Source organism: Emys orbicularis, chromosome 7 (genome assembly GCF_028017835.1).
Source record: "Emys orbicularis isolate rEmyOrb1 chromosome 7, rEmyOrb1.hap1, whole genome shotgun sequence".
NCBI lineage: Eukaryota > Metazoa > Chordata > Testudines > Emydidae > Emys > Emys orbicularis.
The window spans coordinates 28,224,838-28,241,821 of record NC_088689.1 but is presented as its reverse complement, the minus strand read 5'-3'; the positions used below and the strand labels follow the sequence as shown (position 1 = coordinate 28,241,821).

The following is a 16,984-nucleotide window of genomic DNA, read 5'->3' as shown; positions in this document are numbered from 1 at the left end:
CAAAATGGGACTCATCACCACGGCACCTCCTGCTGGCTGTCCTGGGAATTAGCTCTCGCCCCTTCCAGTCCACCTTCAGCTAGTGGTGTCACGGCTGCCCTCACTGCTGTCTCCACGCTTTGGACCCCCGTCACTCCCTAGACCGCAGTGTCCTCTTCTGGGTAGGGGCAAACTGCAGTCTGGATACTAGCCACTCTCTTCATTGGCAAGTGGGGTGCAGGGGGGGGGACGCACCCAGGCCTGCCCGCTACTCTGGGTCCTGACCCAGGGACCCTATAGCCGGCAGTCACCTACTGCCCTCCTCCAACCTGCTTCCTCTATTCCCTGGGCCACTTCCCCTGTAGCCCTAGCACCCTCTCAGCCCCTGTAGCAAGGCCCCAGCCTGGCAGTGGTCTGCCAGCAGCTTACACGCACACTGCTGCCCCTGACCAGCACTGCTCTATGGCACTTCTTCAGGCAGCCAGTCCTCCTCCCTTGCCTTCCAGGGACAGACTCCCTACTGTCTTCCTCCAGTGCTCAGCAGCCCCTTCTTATATGGGCCAGCCTGGCCCTGATTGGATGTTCCAATAAAGCTTCTCCTGATTGGCTGGCACTATAAGCCTTTTCCTCATTGACTGCCTCCTGGCAGCCTCCCCAGGGTGGCTTTACCCCTTACCTACAAGTGGGCAGCCACCCCACCGCAGGCCATAAAACCAATGTCTCTGGTACTTGGTTTTTAGTGTCTTTTGAAGGGGTTGTGCTGGTTTCCTTTGAGGACAAGGACTGAGAGATCAGATATGGAGCGATCACTTTGTGAAAAGTGTTTGCCCATGGGTGATAAGGTCTTTTATTATTATTCTGTGAGAGTTCATTCGATAGCATACAAGATACACAAACAAGAGAACTCAGGCAGACCCAGCATATCTGGCTATGGTACTCTTACTGAAAGAATACACCTCTACCCCGATATAACGCGGCCTGATATAACACGAATTCGGATATAACACGGTAAAGCAGCGCTCCAGGGGCGTGGGGCTGCACGCTCCGGCAGATCAAATCAAGTTCGATATAACGCGGTTTCACCTATAACGCGGTAAGATTTTTTGGCTCCCGAGGATAGCATTATATTGGGGTAGAGGTGTATTAGGACTCATACTCAAACCAGTCACCCAAAAGGCCAGTTTCCTCCAGGACACAACCAACTTCCTCCAGAAACTCTGCACCATTAACAACCTCCCTCAGAACACCATCGATATCACCTCCATATACACCATGACAGCATCGTTGCCTGCCTTCAACACCCCAAACATGTTGCCAAACTCATCCATTTCATCCTCATCCATAACAACTTTACATTTAATAGTAAACACTTTGTCCAAACCATGGTGCCGTCAGATGTTGGCTGAGTATGTGTTCCCTCTGTGTACTGCACTGGCTCTGGCCAGACAGCCCGGACAACAGGCTTCAATCGAATCGCCCAAAAGACCCAAGACTCAGTTTCAGTACCGAAGGCACACGGCCAGGTTTATTCTCAACAAAGCACAGTTACTAGTATCCTGTAGACTTTACAGGACCAGTAACACATGTATGCCCGTTACAATGGACCAGCTCAATCAGTGGCAGGACTTTCCACTGCCCCCTAGGCTAGACAAAGACACTCCCTCTGAGACTTTATTTTATACACCAATACAAACAAATTACGTATTGCCCCTCTGACGTAGTTAGTTACTGCCCCCTGACATGGTTTGTTATCACACATTACCTTGTACATGTTGGCTCGATCAAAACATCTTTATCCATTACACTGGCATCCTGACCTTATCTTTAAGAGCGGTCAACGTGTTCCTGTAATCTTTGGGGAACGTGTGTGTACCATACTTGGTATCAGGGTGTTCTGGTACCACCCTTCTGGAATGTGTTTGCGTGAGTGTCCTGTACCTAGCACTTCTCAGGAATGTGTAGGTTTTTGCAATACCAGCCCTGTTATTGCCAGATTTGGTGAGCCTGCACGCAGGCAGAGCCTGACTTCTGCTCACAATTTGAATTTTGCTAACTTTGCTTTATATTAGCGGGGCTTGACCACTACTTTAGTTCAGGCCTCAGGCCTCATACCGGGCCTCTGATCCAAGGCATCATGTCTCAGGCTCTCTTTCTACTACACATGGGAACAGCCATTGGCACTAGAATGACTCCCCAATATGCCACTCTCTTTATGAGTCATCTCAAGGAAGAATTTCTGGAAGAACTTTCGTTCTCTGGACAAATGACCTAAACTCCCTCATAAATTTACACCATAATTTCAACCACCAGCCATCCATTAACTCTAGAACTCCCACACCAGCATCAAATTCCTGGACACCACAATCAGTTTGAATCATGGGACCCTACAGATAACGAATGACAAGAATCATGGATCACCACCACCACGGATCACCACACTTACCTTCACAGATCCAATAATCACCCCAAACACACTAAGAAATCTGTTACCATCAGATACCACAGAACACATTCCAAGGAGATAGTCCAGAATACACATTTTAACACACTTAAAACTGTGTTCAGTAAACCAGGACACTCCACCAAAGATGTAGAACACATCATGGAATGGGCTACCCAATACCCCAGGAGAAGGTGCTTCAATACAGGGGTGGGGAAAAGCCCTCAAGGATCACACACAACTAGTTGTCCCCTACTACTTCACATTGGGTATCGTCAAACAATTACAAACCATACTTAATGGGGACCACATCCTAAAAGAAATCTTTCCTGAACCCCACTTCTGGCCTTCAGAACAATCCCCTATCCTCACCAAGCTCATCATTAGAAGCAAACTCCCCACAGACCAGGATACACCAACTCAAAGTGGCACCAGGCTCTGCCAGAACAATAGATGCAAAACCTGAAGACATAGCTCCACAGCTACGATGAATACCCCCTGCAACACACCTTTCAAAATCCAGGGGTCCTACACATGCCTGTCAGAACATGTGTACCTCATCCAGTGCATTAAATGTCCAAATAACGACTATGTGGGTGAAACCACATAATCACTACTCTTTCAAATGAACTCACAGAGAAAAATGATAAAAGACAAAAATACCCTATCACTCTTGGGCAAACACCTTTCACAAAGCGATCACTCCATATCTGACCTCTCAGTTCTCATCCTCAACAGAGAACTGTACCACACTTTCAAAAAACTATACTAAAACCTGTAGGAGAACACTTCAACCTCCCTGGCCACACAATAGCAGATGTAAAGGTAGCCATCTTACAGCAAAAAAACTTCAGGACCAGACTCCAAAGAGAAACTGCTGAGCTCCAGTTCATTTGCAAATTTGACACCATCAGATCAGGATTAAACAAAGACTGTGAATGGCTATCCAACTACAGAAGCAGTTTCTCCTCCCTTGGTGTTCACACCTCAACTGCTAGCAGAGCACCTCACCCTCCCTGATTGAACTAACCTCGTTATCTCCATACTGATTTATACCTGCCTCTGGAGATTTCCATTACTTGCATCTGAAGAAGTGAGGTTCTTACCCACGAAAGCTTATGCTCCCAATACTTCTGTTAGTCTTAAAGGTGCCACAGGACCCTCTGTTGCTTTTTACAGATTCAGACTAACACGGCTACCCCTCTGATACTTGACACTTTCAAGAGACAAGCCAGGAAACTTAAATTCAAAACTCTGCTAGACACTACAAACAATGGACTTAAGAGATACTGGTTTTATGGCCTATTACAACAATTTGTAACACACCTTGCCGCCTACTATTCCTCCATTGCCCTACAACTGCAGAGGTGCTAATTGCTCACATCATTTTAAGTGGTCTTCTACAACAACCTGTCTCACCTTGTATTTAGCTTGGACACTCTGATTACCTTCCCCAAACCTGAGGAAGAGCTCTGTGAAGCTCGAAAGCATGTCCTTTCCACCAACCAAAGGTGGTCCAATAAAAGATACTACCTCACCCACCTTGTCTCTCTCATTTTATATATCTAACTATCTAAAAAAAAAAATCAAAATTTGCTGAATGAACTACAATTACCAAAATGCCTTTACATATAGTTATGATTTACAGATTAGAAAATTACTTAAAATAATCATAATATAGAATGTAGAAGTGAAGCAACAATATTGTCATCAAAAAGAAACAGTGTTGAAAATGTAATTGATGAAGATCTATTTGGGTTAGTTTCGTACTGAGAAATCAAATCTATTTTTAAGCAGAAGTGATTAGAATGATTCATAAGAATTGATATCTTCTGTACCAGAAGAATGGAATCTACTTTTTTTATTTTGTTGGAGACCACTGTAACTTGATGATGCTTGTCTCTATATATACACAGGAGAAACAGAATTATAAAGGTTAGAGCTAGAAAAGACCTATTAGATCATCTAATCTACCCCCATGCCAAAGCAAAATTAAAAGAGAAAAAATGTTAAAAAGTGGGTTAACAAATGTGTTTCTCTAAAACTAGGAATATTCACTGACATGCAGTTTCACAGATCCCAAGGCCAGAAGGGACCATTGTGATCATCTTGACATCTGATATAACACAGGCTATAGGACTTCCCCAAAATAATTCTTAGAGCATATATTTTAGAAAAACATCCAATTTTGATTTAAAAATGGTCAGTGTGACATTACACTCCATATTCTTTATTGAAATATGCTTATGATATGGCTATGACATAACTGAGATGTACTTTATGCAAGATGGCTCATGTAAGGTATCATTAGAAAGGTTGTGATTTGTGGAATGTGTTTATCCAATTTGTATGCATATATCATTTTTGTATCTAAGCTGGGAATATTGACCATGTCTCTGTATTTCAAATGTGCTACGTTGGATGAGGCCAAACAATGTTAGTGCCTTATTGAGGAAATGCACACAAGCATAAGGATTACCCAGGAACTGTGTGCAATAGAAACCTCTCAGAGATAGCTCGACACAACGGGAACTGTTTGACCCAGGTCAGATAGCTCTATATAGTGGGAACTGTTTGACCCAGGTCACAGCAAAAAAAGCTTTCCAGCAAGTGGAGGGAAGATATTAGAGGGACAATGACAACATGAGGGGGCCTCCCTCTCCCTATAACAACACACTTGAAAACACCTGAGGAACAAAGACTGAACTGTGGGAAGTGATGGTCCCAGACTGGAAGGCATTTTAGCCTGTGTAAGAAAACCTGAGAAAGCCAAGGCAACTTGTACCTTAAGAATCTGCCAGCCTGTTTATCACTGAGGGTTAGAATTTGATAATTTGTATCCTACCTATCTAGTGTGTTAAGCTCAGTCTGTGGCTTTTGTTTATTTCCTAATTTATTTACTATTTACTGCTTTGTTCTGTTTGCTATCCCTTTGTTAAAACTACCTTTTGTAGTTAATAAACTTATTTTGTTTATTATTAAACCCAGTTTATGTAATTTCTAATGGGGGGGGGAGGGAAGTCATGCATATCTCTCTTCACATTGAGGAATTAGGCAGATTTTTTATGGGCTCGCGCTGTGCAGATTTTCTATACAGCGCAAGACAGTATTATTTTGGGTTTATCTCCCAAAAGGGGTGTGCGCGTAAGTGCTGGAGGAGTCCTCTCACACAGAGCCACTGCAGTCTATGGCTGCAGCTGGGTATGGCCCTACCTGTGTGTGTGTGCTGCAAGAGGCCGGAGAGCCTAATTCAGCAAAACAGGAAGTGGGAACCCAGGCTGGTGGAGCAGGAGAGGCTCAATGAAATCCCAATACATCAGGTAGAATCCCAGAAGGGGGTCCAACCCATCACAGTCAGTGACAAAAAATCCACCACAATATTGTTCCAATGGTTAATTACTCTCTGTTAAAAATACTCTCTGTACACCTTATATGCAGGTACTGGGGTGGGGCAGAAAGGGTAGGAGGAAGTAGATAAGTGAGCCACTAATCATAGACTCATAGACTTTAAGGTCAGAAGGGACCATTATGATCTTCTAATCTGACCTCCTGCACAACACAGGCCACAGAATCTCACCCACCCACTCCTGTAACAAACCCCTGACCTATGTCTGAGCTATTGAAATTCTCAACTTGTGGTTTAAAGACTTCAAGGTGCAAAGAATCCTCCAGCAAGTGACCCGTTCCCCACGCTGCAGAAGGAGGCAAAACCGCCCCCACACACACACACTGCACTGATCATTATTTCCAGAACTTCTTTCTTGGATACAGTAGTTATACAAATTGCATGTCATCTACAAAAGTGATGATTTGCTAATGTAGAAATATCATTTAAACTAACATATTCAAGAGACAACATATCTTGAAATGACATTTCAACATGGCTGCTAAGCAAGTACTAATGGAAGTGGAATACTTGAGGTGAGATATGAATATTGGGCCTACTATTATCTGCATAGCCAAAATATTCCCACCAAAGAAATGCTATTTCATACAAATCACATTAGCTAGACAGTGGAAGCCAATACATTTGTCATGCATATGTAAGCAGAGTCAGAATGAGCTCTCCCCTGACATCTGGTGGTGGGCTGTGGAAAAGGACTTCAGGGGCTGATTTCGTTTGCATGGGCACACCCACCCTGCTTGCCCAAATAGTCACTTTGGCTGCTGTGGGATCCCCAGTCTCTTTGTTATTGGGGCAGGAGTAATAAAGTGTTGTTATACTGGTTATGTGACTCAAGGACAGTAGAACTGTACTTGGCATTTTATGACTGAGGGACTCACCCTCAACTAAGCAGCACTCACTAGGCAAGGGACCTGGGTTCCAAAGCCCAGTGAATTGAGAGGGGTTGGAGACAGGTATTTGTAGAGCCTTTTGAGGGCCCTAAACACCCCTTTGAACCCTTCTCTCTCTCCACTGTGTAATAACAGAACTAAGTTTGACTCAATTAGGAGTCTTGTTACATGCTGCAGAGCTTAAATCACTGATACCTAGGTCTAAGCATTAGAACTACTGTGGGCTAGTGGTTCTGATGCAAGAAGTCTATCCACGTGCACCAGCAGTGAGGCTCCCCTAACAACAGCTGAAATCACTGAGAGCTGTGTTAAGTAGGGGAGGCCTGAAGACATATTGGTGAGTGGCTAGCAGGACAGCTGGTGGAGAGGCACGGCTAGCGGAGAGGCTAGCAGAGTGGTGTGGCCAGCTGGTGGAGAGGCGAGGCTAGCAGAACCCCACAGAGAGGTGTGGCAATCAGCTGTCGAGGAGTTGAGCAGTGGAGAGTGTAAAGTGCCTCTATACCTCCCCCCGCTTCCACCCAGGCTGTGAGGTGAACTCTGCAGATGAACTTCTGAACTCTGGGGCTGCACTGACCAAGGACAGCAACTGTGGGTTGGGTGACTTTTGGATTGCTGGACTTAAGACCCTGAGGGGAAAAGGACACTGCCAAACTTACTTGGGGGTGGGTCTTTTGCTCATGGTTTGTGTTATGCATCCTGTTTGTGGTGTTTCCCCAACATAATGCCGCATTGTTTCCCTCCTTTATTAAAAGGCTTTTGCTACACTCAGACTCTGTGCTTGCGAGAGGGGAAGTATTGCCTCTTAGAGGCACCCAGGCATAGGTGGCGCGTTATATTCCCACGTGGTGCTCGGGCACCAGCAATATTCAGAGCCCAGCTCCACCAATATTTGGGGCTGGGTGTCCCTCCCGGCCCCCTCTTGCTGCCCCTGCCCCCTGCTCGCCTTTCCGGAGCCCCGGAGCAGAGAGTCATTGTCTCTTCTGTACAGCTCTATGCTGCCTCCCTGCTATCGGGACTGTCCCGATATTTACTTGTTTGTCCCGCGTCCCGACCGATGTTCCGAATTGTCCCGATATTTTGTGCTCCGGCGCACAGGCAGAGGGGGCTCACGCCCCCCCTGCCCCAACTCTGCCTCCTCCCTCCCCCATTGGATCCCTCCCCAAATTCCCGCCCTTGCCCTGCCCCCAGCCCCGCCCCCTCACTGCCCCACTGAATCCCTCCCCAAATCCCCGCCCTGGCCTCGCCTCTTCCCCAAGCACGCCGCATTCCTCCTCCTCACCCCTTCCTCCCAGGCTTGCGCTAATCAGCTATATGGCGGCGCAAGCACTGGAGGAGGGGGGAGAAGCAGGATGCGGCAGCCAGCTCAGGGGAGGTGGAGGCGGAGCAGAGGTGAGCTGGTGTGGGGGGGGCGGGGCGTGGAGCTGCCAGTGAGTGCTCAGCCACCACCAATTTTTCCTATGCTCCGGCTTTTCTTTCTTTTTTTTTTTTTCCCTCCGCCGCCGGCTCTTGGGTTTTTTTTTTTTTTTTTGCTCTGCCGGCATCTCCCCCACCCCCATTTCCCGATATTTCACATCTCTCATCTGGTCACCCTAGCCACAGGGTCCTAGTGCCCCCCAGCTCAACTGCCAGGGCAGACTGACTGAGCCTGCCCTTCCACCTCAGACCCTTCCCTTTTCCGGCGGGACCCTCCAGCAGCACAGCTCCCCCTCCCCCCGCAGTCACCGCTCCTGTCCCATGCTGGGGAAGGAGGCAGCCCCATCCCTCACCCCCAGTGAGGCTACAGTCAGGGGCAACAGCAGGGGAGGAGGCGCATGCAGCGCCCCCTGGCACCTGCCACGGGGAGAGGCGAGGGAGATTCCTGAACCTGAGAGGGGCCCTAGGAGCACATGCAGTGACAGTGCTGGGAGTGAGTGTGCTGCTGGGGGGGGCGGGAAAGGGGGGCTCCTCCCCCAGAGCTTGCTGCTGCCAGCAGGGAAAGGGCTGGGGGGAGTCCCCCTCTCTGGTCCCTGTCCTGGAGCAGCCTGCCTGCACCCCAAACTCATCCCCAGCCCTGCCCCACCCCAGAGCCCACACCCCCAGCCAGAGCTTTCACCCCCCCACTGCACCTTCAACCCTCTACCCTAGCCCTGAGCCCCTCCAACACCCCAAACACCTTATCCCCAGTCCCAGTCAGAGCCCTCATCCCCCCGCACCCTAACCCTCTGCCTGAGCCCTGAGCCCCTCCAGCACCACAAACCCCTCATCTCCAGCCCCAGTCAGAGCCCTCATCCCCCTGCACTCCAACCCTTTGCCCCAGCCCTGAGCCTCTCTAACACCCCAAACCCCCCAGCCCCAGACAGAGCCCTCACCCCCCACACACCTACTCTCGCCCTAGCCCCTCCCACACCCCACAGCCCTCACCTGCAGCCACACCCCACAGCCCTCACCCCTGCACCCCCTCCCATCCCCAAACTCCCTCCCAGAGCCTGCACCCTGCACCCCAATCCCCTGCCCCAGCCTAGAGCCTGCACCCCAGACCTCCTCCCCCACCCAAACTCCCTCCCAGAGCCTTGGGCAGGTGGGGGGCGGAGTTTGGGGGGGGGTTATGGGCACCACCAAAATTTCTACAAACCTGCCACCCCTGCGCCCAGGGGGGTGGTATGTAATTGTCCCAGGTCACTGGGTGGGGGCTTGAGCTGGTTTTGCGTTGTGTTATTGAAAAGGAACCCCTAGATACTGAATCCAGCCCTTGTTGCTGCCAACTCTGGCGGGCAGAAGGGTTATACATATAATACATATTTTACATGGTTTACTGTTTTTGGTTTCTGTATGTTAAGCCATGCTAAATTACTGAATCCATATATACAGAAATATTTCATATGTGATAAATGTAGCCTTCAAAGAATACACTTGCTTAAATTTCAAACTCTCTCATTCTGTTAAGATTCTTCAGTCCAACTGTTCTTCTAAAAGCATTCCAGGTCACTTTCCCCCTTTTTTTGATGATGCAAGTTAGGTAGATATATAATTACTCAGTTTGTATAGGATCTTTGGACATGCAATTTTGTGGGTACAATTTTAGAGGTCACTTTTGAAAACGTATTTGTCATCATTAAATTTCTGTGCAACAAATATTCGCTATAAAACAAGAAGCTATCTTTGGTTATATTTAGCTACTTTGCTATACAGTATTAATCTTGACTAGAGCATTACATGGAAAAAGTCAAAGTCTGCTAGGATTTCTGGGGGGAAAAATAAAGTACTTACCAAGCTCCACTGGCAGCCTTTTTATAGGATTTCTTTCTAAAAGTAAAGTTTTCAATTGCCTTTGTAATAAAACAAAAATAGTAACAATTGTAAAAGCAAAATTAAAGTGCATTGTTAAAACACAAAAACAGGTCACTTTTTTTGGTTCGTTAATTTTTCTTGCCTTTGTTTCCTACCACGCTAATGATATCTGAAGGAAATGGGATGCTTCCCCACAGCTACCATCAATGCTCAGCTATGGCTTGTGTATCTCAGTGATTCAAGGTCTCATGGCCTGATGTCTGCTTTCAAATGTAAGCTATTGTTGCATACCATTTCAATATTTTATGTTGTTTCCTGCTTTTTAAAAAAAAAACTGATTATTTTTGGTAGCGCCACCTACTATTAAGGTTGTCAGACACTTCCATTATAAGATGTGGTTTTCAACTGGATTATAACTTTGCCAAAATTTAAACAGACATGTACAGGCAACCTTAATTCTGGCATTTCCTAACATCTGATCACTTGACTTTGTAACCTTAATAACATTCTTTTAACATAGATATTATATGCAAACAAAACTAACAGTTTCTTAGACTACATTTTTTTCAAATAGACAAGGCATTATCAGTACTCTATTTTCAATGGGTTTTCCCTTACAAAATTGACACCAGAAATTTGATAAAAACAGTTTCTGAAACATGGAAGTAATTTCTTTTGAAGTTTGATGAATGAAAATGATAGAACTAACTTATATTGTTAAGATACGACAAAACAAAAAGAAGTTTGGTGGTTTCAACACCACCTTTGTTTATCTCTTTTTAAAAGTTTTAATTTATCATATGCATTTTCACAGCCACTTATTTTAAAGAAAAATAAATTAAATTAAAACTTTTACCTATCATACCCTTTTACATATTATTTTGTTTAATCGGAATATTCAGTTCAGTGAAAGACAATCACGTACTGTACTCCTAATTGATCCATGATTCCCTATGATTATTCACTCAGGGCCTAATCCAAAACCCACTAAAGACAATGTAAAGACTCCGATTGGCATCAGTATGCTTTGGATCAGGCCTCAGGATCAGAAATAGACTTCGTTAATATGTCTGAATCCATTAAAATGATTAGAACAGAACAGAATACAATTACATGAATATAGTTGTTTTCCATATTTCCTATCAAATATGGAAAACAATGAGCTCGTGATATGGCATCCAGAATCATTGGCAGTATTTGACCAACCTCAGTTTAACCATGCAAGATGCTCCCACTTTTGAAAATAAAAATAATAAATTTCTTTAAACAACATTAAAAGGTCAATGTTACAACTTAATCCAGGAAACATAATGAAATCAATTAAACAAACAAAAAAATCAAAACTCTTACAACAGAAGACAATACGGTGTGTAATGAAATGCTAAACTGTATTATATTGTTCAGCCGCTAATAACTGTATTATACCATTCAGCATTAAGTGGTGCTATGTGTAACATACCTCACCTGAGAATACAACAGTTATACCTCGCCTTGCATTAAAGTATCTTAAAGAGAACACATCTTCATATATCTCTCTAGGATGGAAGGTCTGTTACCAGTCTATAGCTGGCACATGAAAAGGGGCACCCTGAATCCATCCATATGTAACATCTGTTTGATTCTGGTATGCACTTCCATGTTCGTTAGCTTAAACTAGAAGCTTAATTTTTTTATATGTGTAAATTCCTCAATGTTACCATCAAAAGTTGTTATATAACAGGTTAGAGACAAAATTCTCTTTGAAATTAAAAGGGCTGCCAAGTCTTAAGGATTTACTATAAGGCCTGGTTTTGTGACGCATGGTCACAAGGATAATTAGTATAACTTTTGGTTTATACTTTGTTTCATTGATTTCTGAGGTTCTCTGCTCCTTGTGAGATGAAAAAAATTGAACTTCCCTCACAACATAAGGCCAGATTTTGTGAGTTGAGAAGATCCTGAACCCAATGGAAGGGCTGAATACATCTGTAAAGTGTTGATGAATTTATTAGGTTTTACACTGTGAAAACTAAAAACTAAATCTAAAATTGGTTTTGGTCACCACAGATTTTTAGTGAAATGGTAGTAAATGAACTGCTTGGTGTTAATATTTATAAATTGAAATCATTATAATTTTTAATCCTCCCCTTTATTGTTCATACTACATGCAATATTATCTCCCTCTAAACCATTACCTTTCAGTGACTGATCTGCCTCACTGACATATGCAACATACAAAGTAATATGAGAAACTGTCATACTTGCTTTAAATTTTACCAGTTTTTTTAAGTCATTCAGTATGATAATCTAAAAGCTACGGTATGCAGCTGTTTCATTGTATTTATTCTTTCTAAAGTGCTGTATTATTTCTTAATCTCAAACACTAGCTACTGCACATAGCCCTGAATAAATGGACTGTGAGCATGGGAAGCCCAAAGGGTTAGTGAAGGATAAAATCTTTCCTCCTGCTCCTACAGTGGCCTTTCCTGCAGCTACTCTTCCCAAAGACAGAGTTTCACTTACTGGATCCACTCAGCATACCCTCTCCTCTCAATTGGGGCACACAGAGCAACAGCTGAGATTACAGTCTCATGTGACTTCACTATTCATGTCATCCAAATAACCTCCAATAAATAATCGTCCAACAAAAATAGTAAGTCAAAGCCTGATATTCTTGAAAAATGAGAAAAAAAAGCAGCAAAAATTGTGAAAGCAAACTTTAAAGCCATCTTTGTAAATCACAGAGAAAATGTAATGGGAAATGGGAATCTTTGCAAGTTTCCAGTAAAATAACCTTTCCCTTAACCATGTGTCTCAGTGGTTATTGTGACCTGCCAGGACTATCTGCTGAAGCCCCTACAGTGCTTGCCTCCATGTCATGGTACATCTGGCACTCTACTGACACCCTAAAGGTTTGGTGTACTCTGGCACCGATCAGCAACAATAATTACAACAAATTCTACTATAATATGGGGTAAGGATTAAATGAAACTCTACTAATGCAGTGGAATGCACAGTAATATCTCTGAATGTTTTATGCTGGGAGTTTTCAAAAAGTTAGCACTAGTGAGTGATATATTACTTATATGAAGATACATGCACATACAGAGAGTTTACTAATCTCAAGACTCAAACAGAGATGTGTACACTGATGCATGGCAAATTTACATGACAGAAAATACTATTAATCCTGTCTTCTTTTTAAAAAAGTTATAATTTTAAAAAGGTACAAAACTTGACAATTTTCAGATTAATCGACTCATTTTTCTGATCATAAATTGATGATATAATGCTATACAAATCACATACAATAAATTATGTTAAAATACCATTAAGCATCTTGTTTAAATAAAAAAGCCATGAAACTGTATTTTCCCTTTGGAAAATTCTCCATCTCACTATTTTCAGAAGTTGCCTCTTCCCCAATAACTACAGTGTGGAAGCTAGGATTCCTTTTTGACCATAATAAGCAAACTCTTATTTAGCCCAATATTTCTTTTAATACAGAGATGAATTTAGTTTTTTGTTCATGCCAATTTCATTGGTTTAATATTGCCAAAACGGTGGTCTTTGGCCTTTTCCACCACTAATACCTCAGCAAGTGACAAGGTATCACACTAGTTATCTCATACATGGAACTACTACAATGGTCTTCTCACTGCACTCATGACTTCCTGCCACTGTAATCATCATTCATTTCAGTATCTAGCTGTCAGGTTTATTTTTGTGTCCCTGCTCCACAGTACTCTTATGTCTCACCATGATTTACTTAGTTTATTTGATTGCTAATCCATTTTCACATGACCCAAGTTAGGATTTGAAACTATGAGTTTGGTTTATCTCTCAATTTCCTCCTCCTCACAGCAGCGTAAACCAAACTCAATGGAAGTCAATGGAATTAAAATGGTGTAAAATTGAAATGAAAGGGGAATCAAGCCATACGCCTCGGGAGGTAAAAGTATTTGTGCACTAATCTACTGCACTAGTTAGTTGTACTTGCTCATTTAGCTGAGCGTTATTAAATATAATTCTTGCTTACTGTTCTTCAGTTCTGACGTCAATATAGAAATAACCTGCATAAAAGTCTGAGAATAAGAAAATTACATTAGAGACAAATAGAGGAAGAATAATTTTTTGTTATATTATCAATACAATAAATGCCTTACTTGTGACATCCAATTCCAGGGGGAAGAGTTTTAATTTTGTTATACCGGAGATCCAGCCAAACAAGATTTGGCAGCTGCTGAAATAAATCCTTAGGAATTATGGCTAAAGCATTTCCTTCCAGATGCAAATGCTAATGTAGAAAAAATAAATATGTTTTAAAACCAGAATTAAAGTAGAATGCCTGTTCCCTTAGCATGAAGATCATTACTGTGAAAACCCCAGTAAACTGAACTATAAACTATTCTAAAAATTACATTTTCATAAAACCATGAAGGAGATGATTGGTACAATCAGTTATATAAATTACACAAATAAATCATTTATTTAATTAAGTACTAGTTTTTAGAAAGCAGAGGGGAAAGAATCATAGCTAAGAATCTGTAGATTTTCCACTAACTCTAATGAGAGCACTACTGGGCCCTTAATTGGTGCCTACAAAATTTAAGTCAAGTGTGTAATTAATAGAGTTACTCACAGCAATTTACTCACTTTAAGGTTGGGTAATTTGTATATTTCCTCAGTAAGATGCTGAAGTTTTTTCCTACTCAAATCTAGAGAATTTGAAGGAGTAGACAGTGTATCTTCAACTGTCTTCCTAATATCTTTTGATGAACTGGAACCAGATAGGTGTCTCCTTTTCTGATCTTCATTCTCTAAGTAATCACCACCACCACAAGACTCTTCAGAAAAGCTTTCATCCATTTGTTAGCAAACCTAAAATACTGACCCCATAATGCAAACTGATCATCTGAAGGTAAGTAATAAGCTGAGAACAAATAATAATAATAAAGAACTCACATAAGACAGGTTTCTTTTTTGTGATATTTATTTCCCACATCCTCACTAGTGCTATGTGATACTTTAGAAGATCAGAAAATAATGAAATTATTCTATATTTTTACATACATTTAAAGGTAACAAAGGAAAAAAGCATTGGGTTCATGCCTCTCTCATAGCTGCACCCCTTATATCCTTCTCCCATACCTTTCCTTATATTTTGAATGTGTTCACATTTCTCATGCGCCACATGATCTCCATCTCCTCCAATGCACCTTAGTAAGTATATAGTAGCTGTTTCCCAGTGCCCTCTGTCCCCTCCAACTTTCCCTCCTCCCTCTGCCAACACCCACTTCTCCCTTTCTTACTAGTTCTAACTACCACAAAGCCATAAGCATTATAGGGTGCTCAAAATCCCTAAATGCCTGAAGTGCACCTATTTTTCTCTTTTAGGTGGTGGAGGGTACTTCCTAGTCCATCTCAAATAGACCCAGAACTCAGTGGACTTCTCTGCTTAAATTACCTCATCTGTAAATTGGGAATAATAATGCTCACTCATCTTTGTACAGATCTTCAAGGGCCGTGAATGAAAAAATATTATATAAGTGCAATGTGATGTTATATAAAATTGTTTCCAACATCCTATGTCTAACTGCAGGAACATCTTAAGTATTTCTCTTTAACTTCTTTAAAAATCTGTGGCTATACAAGGCCTGATCCAATCCTGTTGAGTTTAAAAGGAGAAACATGATCCAGTGACTAGAGTGCTAGCCTGAGACTTAGTAGACTAGGGTACAATTCTCTGGTCTGTCACAGAAGTCCTCTGTGACCTTGGGCAAGTCACTTCGGCAATTTTTCAAAGGTGTTCAGCCACCAAAAAAGGCAGATAGACACCTACTGGAATTTTCAAAAGTGCCTAGCGAGGTTAGGTCCCTCCTTTTGAAAATCCCATTAGCGCCTATCTGCATCTTTAGGCACCTAAGCACCTTTGAAAATCTGTCCTAAGTCTGTGCCTTAGTTCCTCAACTGTAAAATAGGGATAATAATACTTCCCTACCTCACAGGGTCTGTGTCAGGGGTGGGGATGATAATAATGCTTTAAATGACAGGGAAGTGCTCATATACTATAGTGATGGCATCAAAATAAGAACCCAAAACAATGAGAGCTGGGTTGACCCTATAGTAAAAGTCCAGCAAAGGGATACAACTTAACTCTGTGTATATACAGTTCTTTGTAGAGAACTGACATTACATGTTGGTAATAATAGAATTATTTTATGAGAACAACTTTAACAACATTTTTGTGATAAAATTGTTTCTGTATTTTTTTCCTGAAGCCACAGTTACATTATACACTGCAGTTTGGTTTAGGGTAATTTAAATAATTTTGTTTGCCTAAAACAGGTTTTAAATATTCATGCATAAATTCCTGGGATTTTTATAATTGTTAACAATTTATCATTTAGAACATTTGTTTACAACATTATGTAGCCTCAAAGTTGAGTGTTTTGATTTAAAGAAAAACAAACAAGCTTAAAAAAAATCTCAAAGCTTTTCTTTGTGCCTCTCCTGTTCCACAAATGTCTGTGGCAATATTACATCATCTCCCATTTCTTATTTTGTTTGCTTGTTTGTTATTTTGTTTATGCATTCTTATTGCCATTGCAAAGTTGCTTGTATGTAGTTGTAATGCAATACTAACTGACAATTACAACAATACAAACCAAAAACCAGATCCTGCAAAACACGTATGCGTTTAACTTTATTGATTTGAGTAGTCCCATTGAAAGGAAATTAGCTAAGCATGTACATGTTTTAAGGACTGAGGCCTACGTATCTGAACTGTTTAACTTTTTTCCAACTTCCGCTCCTTAGAAAAAAAATATGAAAAAGGCAAGATAACAATTATAATGCCCCTTACCTAGAAATGCCACAAGCCTCACTCACAGATTCATCTGAAAGTTTCCATTTCTTGTAATGAAGGATTTTGCGATGAAATTTAATAGCTCATTTACTCCTTACTCCAAATACAGGCACAGAAACACAGATGAACGTATTCTCCTCTCACACTGGTAAAAA

The 16,984-nt window shown here is 42.3% G+C and overlaps 1 protein-coding gene across 1 annotated transcript in view; it reads right to left on the bottom strand.

The window, feature by feature from the left end:
• LRRC27 (leucine rich repeat containing 27) overlaps nucleotides 1-14,830 on the bottom strand; it is a 61,117-nt gene extending 46,287 nt beyond the window's left edge. The window contains exons 1-3 of the mRNA XM_065408735.1: nucleotides 14,618-14,830; nucleotides 14,128-14,258; nucleotides 9,962-10,020 (exon numbers count right to left, since the gene is read on the bottom strand). Of these exons, the coding sequence (XP_065264807.1) occupies nucleotides 9,962-10,020; nucleotides 14,128-14,258; nucleotides 14,618-14,830 (403 nt within the window). The remainder of the gene's footprint in view (nucleotides 1-9,961; nucleotides 10,021-14,127; nucleotides 14,259-14,617) is intronic.
• Between the last annotated feature and the right edge of the window lie 2,154 nt (nucleotides 14,831-16,984).